This window comes from Thunnus thynnus, chromosome 4, assembly GCF_963924715.1.
Source record: "Thunnus thynnus chromosome 4, fThuThy2.1, whole genome shotgun sequence".
Lineage (NCBI taxonomy): Eukaryota > Metazoa > Chordata > Actinopteri > Scombriformes > Scombridae > Thunnus > Thunnus thynnus.
Window position 1 is genome coordinate 5,512,900 of NC_089520.1, and position 25,660 is coordinate 5,538,559.

The 25,660-nt window shown below is 38.7% G+C and overlaps 1 protein-coding gene across 2 annotated transcripts in view; it reads left to right on the forward strand.

The window, feature by feature from the left end:
• The first annotated feature begins 9,537 nt into the window (after nucleotides 1–9,537).
• Nucleotides 9,538–25,660, forward strand: part of LOC137180974 (receptor-type tyrosine-protein phosphatase T-like) — a 90,891-nt gene continuing 74,768 nt past the window's right edge. Inside the window, exons 1-2 of one of the 2 annotated variants that reach the window (XM_067586295.1) lie at nucleotides 9,538–9,564; nucleotides 21,169–21,323. In XM_067586295.1, coding sequence (XP_067442396.1) covers nucleotides 21,224–21,323 — 100 coding nt within the window. In that variant the 5' untranslated portion in view covers nucleotides 9,538–9,564; nucleotides 21,169–21,223. Of the gene's footprint in view, nucleotides 9,565–20,993; nucleotides 21,324–25,660 lie in introns of those variants that run through there. The other variant, XM_067586294.1, reaches the window with a different exon arrangement.

Sequence of the window (25,660 nt, forward strand, 5' to 3'; positions counted from 1 at the left end):
TCACGCCCTTTTATGTCTCTCTCTATCCTGTTTCTTGTCTTTGGCTCCACTCCTTCCTGTCCCGTCCTGTACCTGCCTTGCCCTTCTTGCTCCGATAGAGAGATTCACACATGGAGAACTCTGAGCGTGGGGTATTGTATGTTTATTTATAGACATCAACGCATCCACTCAGTTCCTCACTTTGACTCTCACCTCGCCTCTTTAGGCTTACAGCGGGTTTTCCAAATGCATCTCATGACCGAGGTTACACCTGGAAAATGGATGTGTTTTTTTTCCAAAATGGATCTGATTGAAGAGTTTCTGGAAAAACTGATTAATTAGCTACAATATATACAGATGTTACAGTTCAGTAGACTCATGTATGTACCAAAGTTTATGCTGTGCTTTGACGGCATGGGAAGAAACTTTTCAAAGAGCAGATAGACTTAAGAACACATCTTGCCTTAACTTTTAACAATAATAATAATAAGCTGACAGCATGCACGTGCACATGCATATTTACTAATCTTAAAACTGTTGAGACGAGCTACAGAATGTGCTAACCTAAGCGACGCTCAAAGACGTTTTGGGAGCAACACATCCTTTTTCTTGAAGAGTGTGAGACTCAAAAATGTTTTAATCTTTGTGGCACACGTGTGTAACTTTCTCCCGGCTGTTTTAACACTGTATGAAATTTAAACTCCTCTCGCTGCTGTTAAACAGCCAGTTCTGTGTCACTAAACAGTTGAAATTTAGATATTTCTATTCCTTTGAGAATCCGGTGCAAGCCATTATAGAAGTCCTCATTTATGCACTTTTCTTGCATCTTGCCTGCGTTACATCATTAGTGTGTCTTCTTTGTTTCCCTCGATGGAAACAAGTTGAGCAAAGTATTCAGTTGTAAATGGGACTTCTTTTAAAATGGCTACATCTGTATATGAGATGATTAGTTAATTGCAAAACAAGTTAACTAATAGGAGATGCTTTTGGTAAACCCTCCTCAGTACATACGGTCATTTATTTCAAGTCATCTGTGCATTTATGTCATTATTGCACACATCATTTGACTTATTTCTTTATTTTTTCTTTTTTGTAACAAATGCACGTTTAAAACAAATATCATGATTCCATCACCTCTGATGACTCTCATTGCATCAGAATGCTACCCCTCTATGGTGAGATATGTTTCCACCGTCTGTCTGATACTTTCCCAGTCATTTGCTTTTTGATGCATTGTCAGTAATTACATGTACTGTATGTTACTTGCAAAAATATATAAACACCTGCAGTGAACTTCCCAATTGGAAACAGAAAGCTAGAAATTCAGACAAAGAAGCAAAATGATTTAGTGTTTCAGTTTTCTGCTGCTTGTTTTAGTAGGAGCAGGTTGGCATAATTGATTACATCTCACCGTTAAGGCAAACAATCACGGAGGAATTTTCAGAAGCGAGAACTGAGCCAGCCAGCCAGCCAGCCGCCTCCAATATTAGAAAAAAATGTTAAATAATTAGTGCAACTTTGTAGGTTAGAAATGATGTGTTTGGCTCTGACAAATAAAACAGAGGTGGGAGATTAAGAGGGAGATATGTGGTAATATATCTCACCGAAATGAAATGTGACGCTTCACAAATATCTCCACCCACACTGTTCTGGGCTCAAAGACAATCCTCTCTGTGCCTGTCATGGTAGCTATCGCTTTAGAGTCAGTTTCCTTCTAATTAAACCCCAGCCTGCAGTTAAAGCTACATTCACCTCTGTGCTTGAACACTTATTTCTATGAAAGCTCAACTTACATTTGTAATTTAGACATCACAAGTTTTACAGAAAAAAAAATCCTTTTGCACTCAAATGTTGTATTTGATAATTTTGAAAGTCGTTAGAGTATCATCATTCATTCTGCTGAAATGATGTGACAGAAATTTTGAAGGTGATACTGATGTGATAATTTGAATCGAACAGTCTTGTCACACAAAATGCCCTGAATAGAGCATGATGTCACACATAAAGAAGGACTATATTCGTCCATCCTAACATTAATTAGAGATGAAAGACAGCTAGAAACTGACAACTGTGTGATATTGAACTAGTGTTTAAGGGCGTGGAGGTAATTGTACATTAACCTTCGATTCTCACTTTCCCAAAAGTCTTCTATGGTCAAAAACTGAGATTTTAGATCTGAAACCCAAAGTTTTAGCTATAACCAAAGTTGTTGCAGTACTTGTCCAAAGTTGTTTTACTTCTTTTAACTACCAAGATTTTATGTGAAAAGCTCAGAGGTGCAGTTTCTGATTCTCGCTGTTTTCAAAATGATCTAACTGCAAGATAAGAGGTGACAAAATAATGCTGAGCGGAGGATTGTCGGTGTTGTACACAAAAGATAGGTACCATAATTTGATTTTTGAGTGTTTTTGTGACCAATAATCCCCCACTAGGAGGAAGGAGTTTTGAGAATACACTACGCACCTCTGAGACGGTTGATTCATTTGGAAATTACAGGAATCTCTTCATCCAGAGATTTCAAATGACTCCCGGTCCACTCGAGCCAGTCTTAAAGTCAGGAAATAAACAATGAACCTCCCGCACTGAGACAGTAAAAGGACACGTCCTCTTTTTCAGACAATATACTGCACCCTCAGGGGTTCAGTCTATGACAGGAGAATTGAGGCGATTAGTAACTGATGTCAGCCCAGGGAATGGACTCAGGCTGGATCCATTGCACATGACAGGCTCTTACAAGGCCAAGTGGTCTAAAGTCGGTGTGTGTGTGTATGTGTGTGTGTGTGTATGTGTGTGTGTGTGTGTGTGTGTGTGTGTGTGTGTGTGTGCCTGCAATGGACTGAGACTCCAATTTGGGGGACATACAATACATACACACATGCACATTACAGAGAGTCCTGAGTGCTTCCATGGTGACAGATGCTAAACTTATACTTATTCACAGATAATTTGGTGATGTTAACACAGACACAAACTCACTCACTCCCCCACAGAGCTGGACTTGACCCCCATTCTGCAGATGTGACACATGGTTGAATAATGGACTCTGCTGCTTGCTGAGATAAATGTTTGATGGTCCACTTACAGCACTGTTATAATGGGTGATGGCCAGCCATTTACACACACACACACACACACACACACACATACACAGATGCACAAATTCTCACATACTGCATGGTCTCACATGTAAACTGGTAGATGAAACAGGAATGCTTCGGAGACTATTCTGTTTTTTTAGAAGCATAGCGGGCCTTCATTCCTGTTGGTTATGATAACATTTTAATCTCCAATTTAATTACCGAGACCTGGAAATACACTGCTAGACACAGCTGCACAATGCAGACTATAAGAGCAAGCAACTCAAGCTGTCAGACAGGTTGTAAACAAATCCACAGTTTAGCCAAAACATAATTATTTGGAAGTAAAAAATTAAGCTGAAAACATCTTAAAATGTGCATTAATCATTTTACTGCTTTGTGAAACTGCCTGTGTTTCACAGCTACAGTAATACTGTAGTAGCTCTTCAGAATCTGGTGGGCATTTACAACAGATAAGCTTAAGTTTCACACTTTCCCTGTTCAAACAACTGGCTATAGACACAATAAACTATGAATTTGTGGATTTGTTTACAGATACTGTGCTAACACTGATGTGATGTTGCTAATGATTATAAAGCAGTTTCTAACAGTGTTGCTCAGATCCTCTGCAGAGCCGACGGTGAACAAAATCTTGTCATAACCAAAAGGAATGACCAAAACATTAAGTGTGCTTCCAAACTGGTCCATCTCCCGCTCGTCTGACAGAACAAATACACTTTTATTTTATTTAATACACAGACTGCTCAACAGCTAGCACTTCACTCGCGTTACATGCACATAACCACGACTTTGTCTATTTTCTTCCATGTTACGTGCATACAGTGATTGTGTATTGGGATTTGAGTGCTTGCAGGTGACCTACGCTGTACTGTGCCTAAACACATCCTGCATAGACACAGATTGAGAACTAAACCGCTGCTGCTGTTCCGCTAACATGCTGCTTTTGCTAAGCAGCCTGTGTGAGCATTGTGTTAGAAGCTCTTTGCTTGCACAAAGTGATGTGCATGCATAAAGGCAATAATAAAAGATAAACATGCTCCTCTTTGGCCATGTGTGCACTTCCGTATTGTCTTTCAGTTGTCAAAACTATCCAGCTTGATAAATATAAATCAGGTCAATCACTATTCAGAAAATGACCTGCACTATATGGAGTTACTAGCCTGACTGCGGTGATGTAATAATAACTAAACAGATGAGAAATATTGAACACAAACTCTGTGTCTGGACTATCTTCTCGCCACGGACTTTCTAATTTGTTTTGACATTTATTTATAGATTCATAATTAATTTCCTCCAGCATTCATCTGAGAGGGTGTCTGCGTGTGTTCCAGTGTGTCCATATGCATATGGCATGTTGACATCCGTCTTGTCACAGAGCACTTTAATTGGCTAGGTTATAAATAGAAATGAAAATGTATCACTCTAAGGGTGTTTTTTTTTCAATTATAACCCTTATTTATGAAATTTCTTTCCTGCCGACACCCAGTTTTACTTTCACAGAGTTACACACATGAAAAAGTTTGACTAACATACTTATAATACTGCCCGTTGGCTGTGTGCCTTGCTAAAGGACACAATGACAATATTTACAGATGGAGGAGAAGGCGGATTTCCCCGTCCTGCCACCCTCAGCTGGCTGCTCTGCTGGTGTCAGCTAGTGTGTGTGTGTGTGTTCAAATCCCCACATTTGTGCTCCACCCATGATGTCTATTGACTTGGCTGTAATGAGGTGCTAATAAGAAACACCGACAGAACGCAGATATAAACAGTGTCAGTAAAAGGCCTTATGTTCATGTTTGTGTACATATGTGATTGTATACACATGCCAGTCTGCAGGTATACAGTATGTCAGTATGTAGATGACAGATTGTAGGCATGAATGCATGTGTGTGTGTGTGTGTGTGTGTGAGAGAGAGAGAGTAAGAGAGAGAGGGTGTTTTCATGCAATAGGTGAGATATTTTTCATCCAACTCAGCCTTTAGGGAAAAGAAAAGTATTGTAACATGACACACTATTCATATATATATAGGTATGATAAACTATAGCCATCATATCGTTGTTGAAATATGAATGTGTGTGTGACGAGGTGGAGGGCGATACAACCAGCAGAGAGCCATGATAAGCTATACATCATACCTACATTGAAATATTTGTGTATTTTTTTCCAGCTGATAGTATTCATATAAGCCCACAATGATGATGATGATGATGATGATGATGATGATGATGAAGTACAGTGTAGAAAGGGGTTGTGTATGTTTGCAGCGGAAACCATTTATACAAAGCCAAGATAAGCTGCAGCCATCGTATCAGGAGTGTGTATGTTTGTGTGTGCAGGTGCGTTTATGTATAAAGTAAACACCACCCATACAGAGCTAGAAAAACACTCCAGCTGTTATATGAATACAGAGGTTTGCATCTTTTTTTCCCCTTTTTTTTTTATGAGCCTGTACGCATGTAGCATAAATCCATGAAACAATCTTCTGCAGGAATGTGTAACGGTCGCTATGGCGTCATGAGTCACATACAGCCGTGTTTTATCTTATTAAAGTTGTACAATTCTGAAGAATGTTATTGTACTGAGACAGACATATCAATTAGGGGTTGTGCCCGAATACAAATACATTATTCGGTAAAGCACAAATAGTGGGTTTTATACGAATATTTGTTTCATACAAATATTTTTAAAATTATTTGTTTTCGGGATAAAAAAAACCATGTTATTGCATTTACATGCATGCATTTATTCGAATACAAATACAAATTATTTTGCAGTCTCAACAAATACAGATACAAATACAAATGCTGGGCCCTCTGCACATCCCTAATATCAATATTATACATTGGCTCAGTATATCAGGTATATAATATATATATATAATCTGATCATTTTCATAGTTTCATGTGTTGCTATATAAATGGATGATCTAAATGCCCAATTTTTAGTGTATTTCCAAAGATTTTTACAGGTGAAATGCAACAAAAATGACGCATAGGAGCATTTTCTAATCTGTTGCCCCTATCAGCAGTACTTTTCAGCAGTACATCTTCATTTGTCTGTGCTTCTCAAAACTGTTACAAATCACTCTTAAAAAAAATGATGTGACAACGCTGTGGTTAAGACCTGGTTAGGCATAAAAAGTACTTGGTTAGGTTTAGGGAAGGATCATGGTTTGGGTTAAAATTGCTACTTCCTGAAAGTTAGGCAACCTTTGTTGTCATGGCTACAATTGTAACCAAAGGGTTATGGTTGGGGTGCGATTGTAGTTACAGTTTGTAAAAAGCTGTCTCGACTCGTGGTTGGAAACATGTCATTTTTGGGTGACTGACATTATGACCCATTGTGTTGTTTTTCTCGGGAGGACAGTCCTCAAAAATGCAAGTTTCTTCTTTTTTTGGTTAAAAAGATGTAGTTTCTAGTGAAACAAGACGTTGGTGTGGGGCTTTAGACACTGAGAGCAGTTCCTGCAGGACAAAGGAGGCACTACTCACCCACTAGACTCTAATTTCTTTTTGTCAGCATCCTGTAAGAGATAGCACGCCATTTTCTGGTCTGCATCACTTTGAGCGGCTATGAAATCCATTCTTCACTAAAAATATCTACAACCCTCACTGGCTAACAATCAATAAATTAATCACTTTTCACTTTTAGCAGAACCCACCTGTAATTATCCCAAAAATGTCCACACACATATACAATAAAACACATTCTCATCTCTCAAACAGTGACAAATACATCACACACACACAAACACACACACACACATAGTACCATGCATAACCTGGCGGCGTGTTTTTTCTACACCGTATTAATATTTATGACCAGTTTTAACGGCTGTGGCTTTTACAGCCTGGCTCTCAGCACTCTGCACTTTATTAATATCATAAGGACAATGTCAGCAGAGCCCTTAAAGAGGGTTATGGGTATGATAGAGTGTGTGTGTGTGTGTGTGTAGGTTGGTTTTTGAGTTAGTTAGGTGTGAATGCTGTGTGAGTTGTGTATGTACGTGAGCGTATACAGGTGTGTTCATTTAGTGTGTAGAGAGAAGAGGTGTGTATGTATGAAAACTATTGAAATGAGACAGCAGTGTGTATGTGAGTTTAAGTATACGCTTTGTATCTCATTTTCCTTTTTTCTTTGTTTCACTCCTCTTTTTTTTACCTTTTTCTCACTCATAGATAGATAGATAGATAGACAGATGGATGAATGCAGCCTGGTTGTATTTGTTTGTGTGAGGTCTGCTCTTCTGTAAAAAAGAACGGAAATATTGATCTTTCTCAGTCCTACTTGACTTTCCCCTTGTACTGAAACTCAGTCCAGTGGAGTGTGAGTGTGTGTGTGTGTGTGTGTGTGTGTGTGTGTGTGTGTGTGTGTGTGTGTGTGTGTGTGTGTGTGTGTGTGTGTGTGTGTGTGTGTTGCAGTGTCCTCAGATTTTATGAGATCCTAATCTCTGGCCTCTCACCAGATGAAGGGTGCATGCCGGGGGGGGGGGGGGAGTTGCCAACAAACCATTACAGAGATACCGCAGGGAGTCCAGTATCACACACAGATACACAAACACAAGCACACACACACATATATGGATGAATGAGATATTGGTCAAGTGGAATGCAGAAGTATAGATCTGTGGCTGCGCTATCAGGTAAAGGACAGAAGGACAGAAACTTTTGGGTAAACACTTCTTCCAAAATCTCTCTCTCTCTTTTTTTTTTGCTACAGCTTTGCAACTTATTCAGTTTCAGAGGATGTTTGAATAAATATATTTAATTGTACAGTTAACAGTCAAAAGTTTGGACTCACTTTCTCATTCAAGGGGACAGGAAGTTGTGTCCAACATTTTGACTGGTACTGTACGTACATCTAAAAATATCATGGTAATAATAAGTGCTGCATTCCTGTGAATGATCCCTTCATTCCAATCCAATACAGTGCAAAACTATCTCAGCCTTGAAACCCTTAAAACAACAACAACTCATCATCAAACTAAAAGAATCATCCCTGCTTCCATTTGTCCCTCCGCCAAACCTCCATCTTCTATCTTTTTGCTCTTTTCTCATTCCATATCTATCTACTGACCAGCCTGTTGGTGATGGAGGCATCCGATGTGCACCGTTTTTTGTTTTTTTTTAATTATTCTTTATTTTTGCTTTGTTCCTCACAGACTTAATCAGTTTTGTATGATAGCAAAACACCTAAAGCTTAAACGAGAACACCGAGCTTTGGGAGACTGGCCTGTTGGTTATCTGTGAAGTGATGAGACCATAGACAGTGAAACATCCATAACCCTGGTAGATCAATGGCTCTAGTGCCCCATGCTATAAGTTTAGCATACTCTGCATTAATCAAGGGTAGTAGGCCATGAACGCTATATCTAAAGTTAAAAACTAATAGCTTGTAGCAGCTCTAAAGCAAAATAAACAATATAACTATTATAGGACCACATTTGGTGCAGAAGAAACACATCTGACAGCAAATTTAGGATGCATATGTACTGTTAAATATGACATAGCCTTCCCTTTTCCAACCACCATGGAGTACCTTACACTTCCCAAAAATGAATGTGGTTGTTTTTGGACCTACGTCAGGTAAGAAACCACATATTCATCCTACATACAGACGTTTCCCAACACTAAACATGGCTACCTCAGCTATATTTGGTAGATTATTTTTGCAAAATTTAAATATCTGCAAACCATACTTGTTAAAAATGACTTTTTCTCATTTTAAATGTTACAAATAATACTACTATCACCTGCTATTACTCAACATAATGTATGCTAAAGCATCAGCATGGAACATGATAATGAATGATGCATGAATTTGATGTCTATGTTTTCATCTCTTAATGGTGAAGTTAACAAACTGGCCAATCTCCTATGAAGAAAAGGGCAATTTTTTGGGTGAGTGAAGTGATCATTTCACAAGCCATAGAGCTCCTTATTACCTCTAATTAATTTGATTGACTACTGACCACTTCACAGCTGATTTATAGCAGGGTATTTCAGCTAAATATCGTCTGAAAAGACTGTAAAAATCCTCCCAAGATGGTCTGTTAAACCTCCAAAGGACCAATCTTGTAAAGATAAAGTGGACCAAATAGAGACAAACATATCGACCAGATCAGATAGACAGACGGTAGAGAAAACACAGCCTTCAGACAGACAACTAGATAGATGTACTGTCAGATTGACAGGCAACCACTCAACGTCTGTGAAGGCATTATGAAACAAATCCAGAGAGACAAAGTTTTTATGAGGACACAAAAAACAGACGTAGCAGTTAGATGGACAGGTTTGTACAGGTGGATAAGAAGAACAAAACATGTTTAAAAAAGTTTAAAATGTCAACGAGTCAAAAATAATTTTTTCATTCAAACCATGAACTAATCCAATGTGTTTGTCCTTCTTCTGGGTTTTGCTCTGTTGTCATCATCGGCCTCACCTCACCATGCTTCAGAAGACATGCTTATTCCTACTCTTATTACCTGTAAGTAGAGATTTCACATCAGGAATAACTCCTTTCTCAGCCCATTTGACTACTTTTTTTGGATTTTTGTTAAAAATTTTGTCTTGCATCCTGTTTTGACTTGTATCATATTTAACCCCATGCTGAATTGGAAGACATACAGTACAATATTTGAATCTCAAAAATATTGAAAACCAAAGACATCCTGACAACATGCTGAAAAAAAAAACATCCATCTGACCATAGCAGAGTCCGCATTTTTTTTTTCCTGTTTGTTTGATTTACCAGCCAGCTAGATATTTACACTGCATGTTGAAAGGTCTGCAGGATTACTTGCCAACGACAAACTTTGACTTGATGCTTAGCAGACAAACACAGCAAACCGGCAGGCACAATATGCCATTTGGCAGGTGGCACTAAAACATGACTCTAAAGGAATGCAAATGCAGACTTAGCTTGCCAACAAAATGCAATAACAGTCAAGCGGTACAACACGGCTCACGCTGTACTGTAAAACCGGAAACATAAACACTATCAGCGGCTTATAAAAACTTATTTATTTGCTAAAACTTGTCTTTTTTCGATGGACACCATTCAGCCAAAACTTGACTTAACTAGACGCAACATTCCCTGAATATTCCCTGAATAATTCCTTCACATTATTAGTTCCTAACTGTATTTTTAGGAAGGAAACAGTGTCACTTAAACTTCCCGTGCTGGCCTTTTTTTAATATAGTGCTTTGAAACATGTAATGTAAGAGTGACACTGTATATTATCACATATTCACCTTTTAGCAAAACACTTATCGGTGAGTGCATATAATATATTGGCTGGCTGGAACAGCCTTAATTTGGTGGTGAAGGGAAATTTTCAGTTGGACTTCATCTGCATTGTTTGCACGGTCCGTCTCTTAAAGTGTCTCACCCTAAAAGGTCAATGTAATTCACTGTTATCTTCTCCACCAAGTGGCCATTTCCTGCTTATTAGCCAATTCTAATGAGGTGCTATTATAACTGTCTGTTCATACATGCACAAGCACGTACAGGCACACACAATCCCAAATGTACACACACACACACACACCAGCATATATACCTGCACAAACACATACACTCATTTGCCCCGAGCTCCCTTACAAATCCCTGCAGAGAATTTTTCTGAAAATCCCTGCTTCTCCAGCTGTCTTCAAAGCATCTCAAAAATTTTCCTCTAAATCTGCAGCACAGTCCTAACTGAGCGGAACAGTCATCGCATTGCCAAAACTTCTTCTTGAAACAGCCACCCTGCGGCTGTTTGACCCATCCAGGAATTACTTCTTCACACTGAGAAATGTACACAATTAGGAAGACGGCAACCATCACACATTGTGTTTTTGCTGCTTTTTTCCTAACGTATGCAGTACAGTAGTGTTTCATTTGTTTTCATCAGAGAAAAATTAATACACAGTGTCATTTTGACTCTCTTAGCAATGTGCCTATCACACATACACACTAACACTATAATCTATATAGTCCAAATCATGCACACATACACAAATACACACATACCTCACATAATGTACGTAAGTACCACACTGCACTGTATATATAGATGAGCAATGTTTGAAGACATTTGCATAACACACACACACACACACAGCAGTAAAATGCATGGACACCCAAATGCATACAATCCTTTATTTACTGTACATGTAATATTTAAAGAAATTAGTCCCTCATAGAGCCCTGACCAGTATATTGTCATGGCTGTAATTGGCTGATGCAGTTTTTTATTGGGAAGTAGATTTTTCCACTGATTCTATATAGATTCCAGGGATACTTATGAAAAATGTTTATGCTATGGATTCGTATTAGAAAATGAATATTGACTGATTTTGAGGGGTTTTTTTTGTTGTTTTTTGGCATCTGGCAAATGTTGTTTAAAACAGGAAATATGAGAAGAAAGAGGGGTATGACATGCCACAAAGGTCTGCAGCTGGAATCAAACTGCAGCTTTTATTCTTATTTTTTTTCCCCCTTTCAAATATAAATATTAGTATTGGCCAAGCAGCGTCATAATAAATGAGTTCTGTCTGATAGAAAAATAAAGCACACATACACAATTAGACATAAAGTAGCAGATACACGAGCATATGTGTACAAGCACACACACGCACACTCACACATATACATACACACACGCAGCTATAGCCCAAGGATGTTTACTGTTAGATGAGAGAGGGATTAAAAGATGTGTTAGACTCCTGCAGTCCTGCAGTGTGTGTGTGTGTATTTGTACTCTCTCTCTCTCTCTCTCTCTCTCTCTCTCTCTCTCTCTCTATTTCCAACCCCTATTTCTCTCTTCACCTCTCTCTGTATCCCTCAATCTTTTCCTCCCTGGCTGGGTCTGCCTCTAAATCCTGTGATACGCAGATGAAAGTTTGTTTGGGCTTTGCCTGCAGCCTCCTCTAGAGCTACCGCTGTCATCCTGGAGTGACTGACTGTCTGTCTGACTGCAGCAGCAGCGGCGACTAGGGATGGCTTCGGGATATTTGAGCTATCTAGCTGCCAACCGACTGACTGAGGCCATTCTAGCCATAATACAGGAGTTCTGTCAATCCCTTGACAAGTGAAACAAATGTCGTTTCCCCTTGTTTGATTGGATGCCGTAAGGTTTACCCTGTTGACTCTTTCTAGACTTGTACTGCAATAAATGCAATTCCCTCTATGTACATCACTTTCTAGAACAAAAAGAACAATGTTGGAAACCTTTAAAGGGTTGTCAAATGGTCGTTTGTAGCTTGTATTATGGATATTTGTAGCTACAAATGTGTTTGGATAATTATTGGCACACATGTATTCTATGACACTAGTCCTTGGTTGACACTGGCTGCATCCTTGGACTTGATAGAAATACTGTGTAACATCAAATTAATTAATTGAGTGAATTATATTTTCGTTTTTTAATAGATTACTTAGTATTTAGACACAATTATAGCAAACACTGGACCATTGAGCTCTTTACAGATGTTTAATGATAGCAATTGTCAAATGTAGACAATGCAATAAAAGGTAATACAAACTTATTTATTGCTACCAAAAGAAACAACAGTAAATGAAACAGTCTACTTTAAAATGGAAAATAAGTCCATAATGTGGCTTTCTTAGAAATACTGATACAGCTGTTGGGAACATTAATAATTAAAAGATTAAAAGGATCGGATATGCAAAGTTCTTATGTCGTCACTAAACCCTTATGTTAGCACCTGATTGGTGCACCAACATTCATGAGCTAAAATTTGCCTCTGAGATTAGTCATGTTATGTTTTTAAAAATAATCTATGTTGACTCACAGTTGGAAACAGGTAAACAAACAGTGGTCTCCAGTAATAAAGTGATATTTTTTGGTGACCAATCCATCCACCTCGTCTTCCTCCTGCATAGACTTTGACGCTCTATAGTAACTTCATCTGATTTCTCCGTGGGTACCGTCATAATGACTATGCATGGGCGCAAGAGGTCTTTCCCACTTGAGTGAAAACCTATGCCTTTTGGGACACTTCCTGGAACAATTCTGTTGTTTTTCTTGGTACGACAGTCTCTCTGGATTGCTTTTTCGTAGGATGTTTTGTATTCCAAATACATACAGGGAGCGAGGACAGCTGTATTTCTATTATTTATATTCATTATTTATATTCTAACAGGGGGAGAGAGGAGAGCTGTATTTATATTATTCTGAAACCAGCAACTCACCATGCAGTGACAGCATTTAGGTAAATAAATGTCTATAAATCTATTTGGAAAGCATTACATTGTTTTTCATAAAAACCATTCTAGCCCATGAATGGTGCCACTTCCATGAAATATGATGCCGTTCCCGAGCGGTCTAACTTATCCTGAAAAGCACAATATATGACATGTCCAACTAAGATATGTAATGACTATGTCATGAGCTTGTAAAAACAGGAAAATTAGATGGATGTCAAAGGGGTAAACAGAGAACTTTTGAGTTTTTAGGCAACAATAAATGATGACCTTCATCAAATATTGACAAATTAAAAGAACTCCAGCTTAAATATTCAGTCGAACACATTTAAAACACATTATGATACTTTTTAAAGGGAGGTAGCTTAATGTGAAACTTGAGCGAAAGCACATAAATTCAGAAAACGGCATCATGCACATTTTAAAGAATTTGAATGATGACCTTAAGTAATCCGTTTTAACTAAATGGATATCCAGCATTTGGAAAATGAACCCTTCAAGTGCTCATGACACCTAATATATCAAATGAGCAACAATTAAAAAGCAGTTTCTTCTTTTTTTTTTTTGCTCGAGTTCACTGAAAGTACTGCCGCTTCGCCTCGCTTCATTTCATCTCATTCTTGTGTCTCTCAGTAATAACGCCTCCTCTCAAACCCATCAAGGGGGAGCGCTCAGCTCAGCCCCCACCCTAAAAAAAAAAAAAAACACAACGGATCCACCGCGCATCCACGCATCGCTCATTATCGACACATCAAACGAACTGCAATTAACATCGCCGGGGGCACAAAGTAGTGCGTGATTCTCGCCGCGGTCGGCACCCAGCGGGGTAACCTTAGTGCTTAATGAACTGCCGCTGTGACATTCATTAAAGAAGGATTATGTCGTGCTCATTGCCACTTACAATATGCAAGGAATTTGTCATTTAAACGAGTCCATTAACGGAATGAATGTGTGATAGGTAGAGGTGTGGAGAAGGGAAGGAGGGAGAGGAGAATGAAAGGGCTCTTCTCCTCTCACAACTCTCAAGTTTCTGTCTGTTGCTTTTTTCTCCGATACCCACGTCTTTGTATTGTCTCCGCTTTTAGCCTGTTTCTTCCCTCCATTCTCTCCTCTCACCCATTTCTCTGTAGCCCTCATCTCCATCCCTTCATCTTTTCCATTTGGCTTTCCTTTTCTTTGCTCACCTCCTCCTCCTCCTCCTCCTCCTCGCCTCCTGCCCACTTTCTGTCAACGTGCCGTCAGATAGCCAGGAATAGGCCACTCTAAGCTCCAATCACACACAGGAGGTTTTGAGGCTCCGTCTCCATTGCCAGGCCCTTCCTCCTTTTCTGTCTTGCACTTTTCTTCCTCTCTTATTCCCCTGCTTCCTTTTTTGTCCCTTCATTTTCTTGTTTATTCTTAAACTGTTTCATTTATTTCCCTGCTTTCTCTTCTCTGTTTTTTTTTTCATTACTTCGTCTCTCGGCTGAATCGCTTAAGTATCCGAGGGAAAGTACGGCTCATCACCATCTGATCCCACACACACACGCACACTCGTATACTCTAATATACAATGATACAGCTTTAATTTCATATCTCTGCATATATCTTTCAGTCACACGCGCACGTTATCGCCAGTGAAACGATAGAGATGAAAAGAGATGTTGCCTCCACATCTGACCTCTCGCTTATTGCTTTCTGACCCATAGAGGGCTTTACAAATGCAATTGTACACACACAGACACATGCACAAGCACATTCACAAACACAGACACACAAAGATTGTAGATAAAAATGTGCACAGCAAGTGCAGATTATTATATGCCCTCATATTACACTTCTGTGTACGCAGACAAACAGAAGCACACGCACGTACAGGTACCACACAAACACATGCTTGAACACACAAGTATGTGTGCCAGTCATGTCTCCGTAGGAATTCTGTTCATATTGGATGATTCTGCAGCACATGATTTACATATGACGCTAATGTTAAATGCCGCTGCAGCAAGTAGTCTTCCTATTTATGCAGTGAAATAAAAGCTAAGGATTAGACGGTTGGGGTGGATGATCAGTGTTTGAATGATTGAATGTTCCCTTTTTTAACTATGAAGATCACCATTCCCTAACTTAAAGCAAGGCTTATAGTTGCTTACGTTTAACCAAACCACTATACTGTAGTTGCCACAGTTTAACGCAGAAATGTGTAAAACATTGAATAAATAAAACGTAAGTGTTGCCAGTCCAGGCGTTTCTTTTTTTTTTTTACATCTTTTCAGAGATTCACCTTAAAGCGAGAACAGTTACAATTATCATTTGTGTGTTTAGGCCTCATTAGTTTTGGTTTTATTCTTTTCACAAATTCTCTGAGGTGTTAACACTGCAAGAGACCCCTGTTCACTGTACACTGAGAGATCAGTGTCCACTGGCAGCAGAAAACAGAAGTTTCTGGTGTGTGGTGGAATAAAATCTAGATGAAGAACTGTTTAAACAGATTAGATCAGTTTGTTTTTTAATATTCATTGGTTAAAAGCTGTACAATTGAAAATAATGATCTGTTGTGTGTGTTTATTGTTCAAAAGTACAGATGTGAACTCTCTCTTAAGTCATGTAACCAGAAACTTCAATAATATTTATCAGTGAGCTTATTTTTTTTTAGCTTAAGAGCTTAAGTAGATATCCATTTTGCTTTTCTCTATCATGACTCATCCCATAAGAAGTTCATGAAAGGGCACAAAGACAACTTGATTAGTCATTATAGGGAAGATATGGTTAACGCTCTAAAAGGAAAATAATATTTGCATTCCTCTAATTTGGCTTTTGAAATGACTGTGCAGGAAGGATCAGTTTTTCAGAGACACATAAACAGGCGTATTAGGCGGCTTCGTGATAGGTCACCGAGAAACACGCCCACTCACTGGCCAGTGTGCACAAACACAGCCAAATACAACAGACACGTGTACACTCACGCACACACACACAAACACACACACACGTGAAAGCACAGAACGCCCAGCACATGCAGTACTCACAAAGCCTCCAAGAAGATCAAGTGTTTGCTCACAGAAACAAGTACACAAATACACTTCTCTGCATTACACACACACAAACACACAAACACAAACACGGCCCACTGTATGCCATTCGTGACTAGATGTCAGACACTTTAGATAAGTTGAAGAATGTGTTGGTGGATTCTGGGGGAGGTTTTTTGTTGACTTTATCTTTTTGCGGAGTGAGATGATTTTTTAAATGACTCAACTGGAGATAAATTTGCTCTTAAAAAATTATGCGTTACTGATCCATATATCAGAAATGGTCTCTGTCGTTCATTTGTAAAGCACAGCAGGCGCTGGTGCGAACAAACCGCTTGTACACACTGTGAGAAAGTTGGTTAATGGGTCACTCTGTTCTGACAGCTTGTGGGCAGTACAGTGTGGTGTTTTTGCTGCTTAAGACTTTTGAAAAAGGCACATCGTTTTCTGAGAAGTGAATAAAGTGCAAGTGCCGACTGAAAAATAAGCAAACCTAAAAATAAAAACCAGTAAAATCAGAGCTTATCTTCAACCCCAACTATGAATACAACTACAACACCTTTTTGAGATGTTTATTTAGTAGAGTTGAGCTTCAAAGCCCCTACACACCTGTAGCTCATCCACACAGGTGTTTTCCCTTATGTTGCCTGATCAGGCCTTTTCTCAGATCCTGTTACTTTTGCACCTGTTGGACGGGACAACTGTTATTAACATAACTAATTGCCAGCATAACTCCACCCACCTTCAACCTGAGCAAAGGTCTAATCAGCCGGAGTAACTGAAAACACCTGTGTATGTGTGTGTGTGTGTGTGTGGGACAGCTTTGGTTTACACACAAATGAGAAAAGTTATGAATGGCTTACTGTAGATAAGCTAAACTTAACATAGAGAACAATCTGTAACATACAGAGTTAAACAAGTACTGTATGTATTACATACATAATGGCAGATAAGGTACATGAATGATAACATTACATTACTGCCTACACAGTACGGTTTACATACCTCCACATGCATTTGTGCTGTATGGCATGCAGCAGCTTGTAGATATGGATAACAAACCTGTTGTTATGGCTCAAGAGTTACCATGAGATGGTAACTTTGTCCCTATGTGACATTTGCAATAGAAATACATCACAAATCACCGGTCAATGAGTTATTCATCATTGAGCCTCAGTCAAAATTCAATAATACTAACGGCTAGAAAATAGACCCATGTCCTTTGTCTTTTTTTTCTCTGTCTTGCAATGCAGCATGCTGGCCAGCCAGTCAAGGATCAATCTGCAACAACTTGTGTTTCGGTTTTGAAATTTAAGTGAAATTAAATGCCCACTGAATGCTTTGACTTGCAGTTTGCTGTTAATTTCAGCTACATGTCTTCACTTATCTGTTGACATTGTGTCAGGTAGTTTTGGTACTCATTATAGGAATACACCAAGTTCAAGAGACTGATCCACAAGTCAACCTACAAGTTAGTAACTGGTCAAGTCACCCAAAAAAGACTCAGTGGAAATTTGGTCCTGATGGTCTATGGAAATTATTATTATATATATTAATATTCACTGGTTACATTTAAAATTATATGTTTTGGAAGCTTCATTGCCTGCCCTCTTGCTTCCTTTCAGTCCTCCAATAGATTTGAAACAACCTGCTGTTTAAATATACAGTATGTTAAATGTTTAAATTGCTCCTCAGGCAGGATATTAACTATAGTGAGCTGTAGTTAGACTTTGGTGTAGTGGGTAACCATTATAATCAGAGAACAACTATTTAGAGCTGTTTTAAAAGCAAAGAAAGTTACTGTGCTTACTGGCTCTCTTTGGATTTCACTGTAACCCCACATGAACCCAAAGCTTTTAGGGCATAATGTTATTCAAGTTTACATCATACTTTGCAATCTGCTGGATTACAAGTGGATCAAGATGTATTTCTGTTAGCTTCAGTGGGAAAATACAGGTCAAAAATAAAAGGAAAATGCTTGATAGAAAAGAATTCATGTTATTCCCTTGATCTGCGAGGTCTCAGTCAATATTTATGAACATGGGCAACTTGTTCCCAAACCAAGAGGCCATAAAAAATATTTGGTTTCAACACAACCAATGCCATACTCACTGTTCTTTGTTATTTTTATTCAGGTCTTTAAAGTTGTTTTTAATGACACATGACACAATAGAGGAAGTACCTTGATCTGATGGTTATAAAGAAGAAAGCAGGTGCACAACTGAAGATGTCAAAATAGTTTTTGCACAGCAATGATGCAGCGTGCCTTGAAATTTTGTAATGATATTTGGATTTTACTCAATGCACTTTGCAACACATCCTCATAAAAAAACGATAGTATAGGTCTAAAATTCAGGCATGCAAAAATGACCTATAGTTACGTTTACACCATCTAGCGGCCATAGTAATGCACTCTGGTTTTCCAAAACCATTATAAATCGCTGTTAAAAAATAAGCGTATTTTATGGTGCTAGTTAGTCTAGTTAGGTTTAAGCATGGTTTGGGTTAAAATGATCACTTGAAATGTGGTTTATACTTCCTTAAAGTTATGCAACCTTCATTGTCATGGCAGCAGTAAACACCACAACATTATGCCTGAATTTTAGACTGATGGTGGAAGAAGCACTCATGTAACAACTCCCAAAGTAGAGATTAGGACACAATTAAATTTTATACATCAGATGTACTTTTTTAAATTTCAGAATTGTAATAGTCAGTGGTTCAGAGTACCTCTAAAAGTGTCTGTGCAATTAAATATGATTTTAGAAAACACAGTGAGATTTCTGGAACAACACTGATCATTTGTCTTCATTCACTGAGTGCAACGCATATAGATAAAATATGTAGCATCCAGGTTTACAGAAATAATAAAGATCAGGCTGAACCTGTTTCTCTTTCCCAAATGGTCCAGCCTCAGACACACAAAAACCAATGGTGGATGGTCCTCCTCAACCTATAAAAGTCCAAACTTTCCAAGTTTATCACCGGTAACTTCCATTTACCCTATGAACATATCCAGCCTGCTAACAAAAAGAAACAGTGTTTACGTTATTCACATCCTGCAGAAGTCCATTTCTTGTGATATATTTACCAGTGGTTAATGACATGCCTGAATGTTCAAGTGACAACCGTTGTGACAAGTAGTCTGCATACAATTATAAGATAATAAAGGCTGCAAAAAGGCTGTTGGGTTTTCATCGGCGGTAACTTAACACGACTCTGACATTGCTGCTCCATGGCAAGCTTCCGGAAAGCTGGCCAGTCAGAACACAGTGGGCTCATTTGGAGGGGGGCCTTAAAGAGACAGGAGCTAAGACTGCCTGTTAAGAGACGGAGGCTGAACTGAGGGCCTGCATAAAGGGCCAGTATAAGATAAATTAGGAGTTTTTTGGACAGTGAATCATGCAAAGCTACTCTAATGGAGTCCCAGAATAAAGACATAGAGCTCCCCTTTAAAGTTACACTAGCGTTAGACATCATGATATTCTGTTGAAAGCAGGAGTGCTTTCTGTATGCAGTGAGAAACAGAAATGAGGCACTCTAATTATCTCTTCCAGTATGTTCAGGGTCATACAGCATTTCTGACTTCTGTTCGGTAGTTTTTAGGAGACACATGCAGGACAAGACAGTAAAAATCTGTTTTATGGTGGTACTTCTGCAAGCTCTGGTGAATCTACTGGTCGATGTCAGATCGTAATGGCTTGCTGTCACTTCTGCCATCTGGTGTCTCAGTGGACTTAAAACCGAAGGTACAGGTAGAACTCAAAGTGGCCAGCGCGAAATAGCCAACAGATGGGAGTTGTGACATGTGAACAGTTAATGTAAGGGAAATAAAATCATTAAGATACAACCACACTCAAGGGACATCTCATCAACAGTCACAAAACTACATTCACTATTATAGCTGCTGTAGAAGCCCCACGTGTTACTGAAGTACTGAATGTCAACTGCCCTCCACTGAATCATATCGCCTGTCCTGTCTTTGCTTTAATTGATCTGGAGGGAAAAAAAAATCTACCTTTCTTCTTAATTTCTAACTCTAAACTCTTCTACAAACCATTATGAGATCACATAAATATTACATCTTGCAAATTAAGTATTTTACTGAACAACTGATATTGATTCTTGATACTTGATGACAACTTATTTGGAAAATTATCCTTTATTAGGTTCATCTGGTGCCAGTAGAGGTTTATTAGAAATGAATGAGAATTACCTGAAAGTGCATAATACTGTACCTAGTTATGGCATACAGATCTGCATTGGGCAGTGTTATATAAATATATCAATAAAAAGTGTGGATGAGTCACTACATAGATTGTCCATGTAACTTGGAAGTGAGTCTTTATTTTTTCCTTATAGACTGAAATTATGTTTTATCTCTTGTAAATAATGACAACATGACAACACTGTGACAGAAATATCAAAATTACTTAAAAACATCGCCTTAAACACAAATTGAAGTCCAACAATTGTCAGAAATCTTTAGCTTACAATACCATTTGCTAATAGCAATGATATGTAACACTGTGGACAACTTAGCCTCTGTTAAATGCAAAAATGCAATGCATCAAAAACAATGTTCATCCTCATGAGTCTATTTTGCCTCCTCTGTGTCTTCTGCATGTAATAAAGAAATATAATTCTCCTCTGCTTACTGTTCTCACCATAAATCACCTCCCTGACAGTATTTTTGTTTTTGAGATGTATGTTTGTGTGTATGTATGATTGTGTTTAGTCACTGCATGTGGATTTACAGATGTGTATGTGTCTGTGTGTGTGTAAATGTACCTCTTTGTTTGTATTCCTGCGTGTGTGTGTGTGTGTGTGTTTGCTTGTTTTTGTGTATGTGTTCATACCACTATAGGAAGTTGGCGAAGAAGCAGAAGGAGACCGCCAGCAGCTCCACCCAGCAGAGAGAGATGGGTCCGGTCACCACAGCCGATAAGAGCACCACCAAAGTTAGCACCCTGCACAAGGACGACCCCTTCTCCACCTCCAACCAGGACCTCAATGGATTCAGTGAGTCAAAATCCTTTATGGTTCTAGTGTGAATGTGCACTTTAAATCTACCAACCACAACTGGCACCATCATTGAGATCCGCTAGAATATACGGCTCCAATCTAATCTCTAAATATATAACAACCACAGTAAATACCCACAGAAAATAGCTCAACCATTCAAAAACAATTTCACCAAAAATAATTTGTCTTATATAATAAGTTTAACTGTAAGTTCACTTTTATTTCACAAAGTAACATTTCTTTTGCTGTGTATCTACTCAAAAATACCCCTATACCGTGTTTCTGTGCCATTAATCATTTTGTCAGATTCATTTATTCAAATACTGGACATTTCATTTTATAATGAAACTCTCCATATGTTCATCTTTCAACAGTATCAGCAGTGTGCTGTGCTGCTTCACCGGCTTCTGTCTAAGTTAATGCTTCTGTAATCATTTTCAATTCTGTTCCTTTAACTTTCTCTGCTCTTCGATGTCTTATACACGTTCAAGTTCATGTATCTATATTGTATATATGTGTGTTTCCCGCATGCATGCTGTGTGTATCTTGAAATATAATCTTATGAAAGTCACTCTGCCCGCATTTGTGCAGCTATGTGGGTTCATATTCCCATCTCTTTGTAAAATATGTGTGTATGTGTGTGGATGTGTGTGTCCAAGGTAATTAGACAGGGCCTCTCAGAAGGGCATTTTTCTCTTGAAAATGTCATGCTGGCCTTTTGGGAGTGCTTGGCCATTGAAAGCCAGGGGTGCTGGAGAGGGACTAAGTAGCAAGTTAATGTCGGCCGTAATTGCCTGCACTCTTCCTCTAACTGTCCATGCAGCAATTCTGACGCACAATAATGTTTTTTCATCGGAAACACTTAGAGTAGACCACTTTTATCTTGGACCTTGGATGTATGACAAACCTATATATATATATATATATAAATCTTTGCTTTCATGTTAATTCAAGTATTTGTTTCGATATTCACAACATATATTTAAATATTTGCTTTCTTCTTGACCCTGTGTATTTGATGAATTTGTAGTATTTGAAACAGTGGTCATTAATTTTCTTCTAATAAGACCTAACTGCACTTTGGTTTTGTGTATGAATTAAGTTTTCAGTGTTCAGAGGATTTAGAAGAGAACAGATTTATTCCTCTGGGTGGTGGATGTCTGATTAATTAATAGTCATTTTATAAGATTGGGTTCTTTCGTTTGTTTGTTTTATGCTTTAAGACAGAGTTGACTAGACTTTGCTTGGGGCCAAATATGTAATTTTGACATTCTACCTGTACCAATTCAAATTGGTCTTGGAGCGCTGGAGAGTTGGAGCACATGTGCAATTAAGTTTGGACTTTCAATAGGTGCCAAGCTTCCCACCTTTTGTAATCAGCTTTGGATGGGTGTAAAAACATGTCTTGGCCTTCAAAAACTTTCCCAAGGTTCCCCGTATGCTATATGATCCAGAGACTCATAGGAGGACTTCCACTGTATCACTCCATGCAGATTTTAAGGGAAGAAAAAGTGACAAAAATTATAATTCTGTAACTTTTGCTGTGTCACTTCCTACACTTTATCATCAGTTTGGTGTTAGGTTTATCAAAGGCAGTGCCATGTGCTAGTCTCTCTACAACTGTCTCTCTTTCACAGTTGGTACTGTGTCAACATTTATAAAAAAAAAAAAAAAAAAAAAAGATACACACACACATGTATAGTACGCACACGGTCGCCGATCCAAGCTCGGTCCTAATGAGACAGAGAAAAAACGCTGACACAAAGTAAGGGACCCAATAATGTTTGCGCAGATGGATCCTCGCAGGGCAAATAACCTTTTTTGTGTTATTGCATTCTCACCCAGTCACCAGCTATCTTCACAGGACATTGCTGTCAAAGCAGATTTCTCTTGGTATGCAGGTACACTCTTCGCCGTATTAAAGTTGAGCTTCTCTTCGCGGCGCATTAGCATACAGTGTCGGTACGCATGAGACGAGAGGGATTTTTATCACAGAAGAGGAGAAAATATGTTGTGTTTGGGGGGTATTAGCAGAGGGGAGAGGAGGAGGAGGAAAGAGAGGACAACACAGAACGAGGAGAAGATAAAACTTAAATTATCTGCTGTAGGGAAATTGGGCCATTGTACCAGAAAACAGTAGAGTAAGCAGAATATGAATAAGAATTTAGCAAAAGGGATGCTACATAGATAATTTTCACATCAAGAAATCGTCATCATATTCATTTTAAAACATTACAAACACTGGATGAGTTCTATATTAGCCTTTATACTGCCATTTATATAAATATTTTATATGAAGGGAAATCTCCTGAGTTGTAAAAAAAACAGGAAAATAAGTGCTGTGTTGTTTCCAGAGCAAATAGATATGAAGCTTTCGGAGTTACTGATGAGCAAATTTATTCCATTTAGACAATCGGAGGAGAAAAACCTTTTATCTGTTGATGACAGGAAGCAGGGGCATTTAATGTGAATGTATCACTTCCAGAAACACTAAGAACTCATTTGTATTTCTCTCATATCGAGATAAAATCCAGACCTGATTAAATAGAGTTTTGTTTACACTCACCCACATGAATGCATCTCTTAATGCCTGATCACAAAACTTAATGCACCACAATCACTTTACCTACACCGGATGCAAATCTGAATAGATCCTTCTACAGTCAAGATGCTGCTGGTAATGTACCTGAAGAAGAATAATTTAGATAACAGCTAACACAAACACATGGATGACACACATAGACTATTAGCGATACAAACGTCTCACACACATACATACATTACAACCTCCGATGCTGCTTTTTTTCCTATCGCTTTAATGTGACAGGCAGAAAAAAGGCTATTTTGCAGTGTCAATTCAGCTGCCGTAACCACAAGAGGATGACCATGTAAGTGGCTACTGATGCAGTTGCACTTGGGAGTAATTTAGTTATGTCTTGGAGAGACTGATGCATTTACAGCTTTTCAACATCTGGCTAGAATGTCCCTACATCCACCTCCCGTGGTGCTAATTGGTTTTCAATCTGTCTGTATCGCTTCTAGGTCAGGTTGTTTTTTATTTTGTTCTTTTTCTAGACTAACCTTTGGATTACCTCTTCTCAATTTGAAACAGAGCTACTCTTAGACTAAGGAGAAGAATAGGTATATATAGGATAAGCTATGAAAGCATAAATGCAGTAGGTAAAGGTGGGATATTGCAGAGAAGAACAGGAGACAAGTAGCTGAAGAGGTAAGACAAGAAGAGAGAGAAGAGGAGGATGGGAGTGAGGGCAGCGGAAGGAGAGCATATCATGTCATCAGCTCAGTCAGTACGAGGGCGGTGGAGAGATTTCTTTAGTTGTTAGCTGGAGAGTTTCCACTAATGGCCACCTGCTCGACCCATCAGGACTCTGAAATACACAAAAGCATGAACACACACACAAAAAATACTGGCTAACATGCACGAGTACTAATTGGCCGCTGAAAGCCTTTTAGATAAATGACGATTACTTTTAGCCGAACACACAAACACACACCGACTAGCTGTGTGTGGGTTAGCTGTGATGTCTAGTGTGGATTATTGAACGGGTTTATCCGGTATATAATATGTCACAGTCAGTCTCCCAGCAATCCCCCCTAGGTTTTATCTTATTGTGTGTGTGTGTGTGTGTGTATGTGTGTGTTCCTGTGTCTATCCTACATATCATTTATTTATAGACCCCTAGCAGTCTGTGTGTGAGGGAGAGATAAACTATATTTGCAGGGACGTAGCTGGGGCATCAGTCACTGTTTAAGAAAGCAAAAGCTGATGGTGAATCACGTTTATAAGCGGTGATATATCTGCTCAGCTCTACTCTAACAGCTTTCTATTTTGTTTCGTTGACCTCATTCCCACTGTGGTCATTTCGGACTGACAAATATGATCAACCGCCGTGATGCGTTTGAGTGTAGCAGGGAAGTTCTGCAAACTGAAAGCTGAAAACGAGGTGCATCACAATCCACCCTGCGACTCTGAACAAAATCTTTTTTTTTTCTATATGGAATCATTAATCCCCTCAACTGCAAGAGATCACTTTGTAAGCTGTTTTAACACTATTTTAACTGTCGTATTTCTGGTTAGGTCCGTAATAAGTAGCTGTCAGGCTAGCTGACATACACAGTGACAGATAAATAACATTCATACAGCTGGGTGATAAATTGTAGGCAGTATGTGAGGGGAGAAACATAACGAATGCTTTCCATTGAGATGTTGTTTGGGTCCATTTATCCACTTAGAAGGAAGAGTCACTCCTAATAAATACAAAGTTATCCAATATGGTGATCACCTTTATCCTATTAAGAATGATAAACCATTT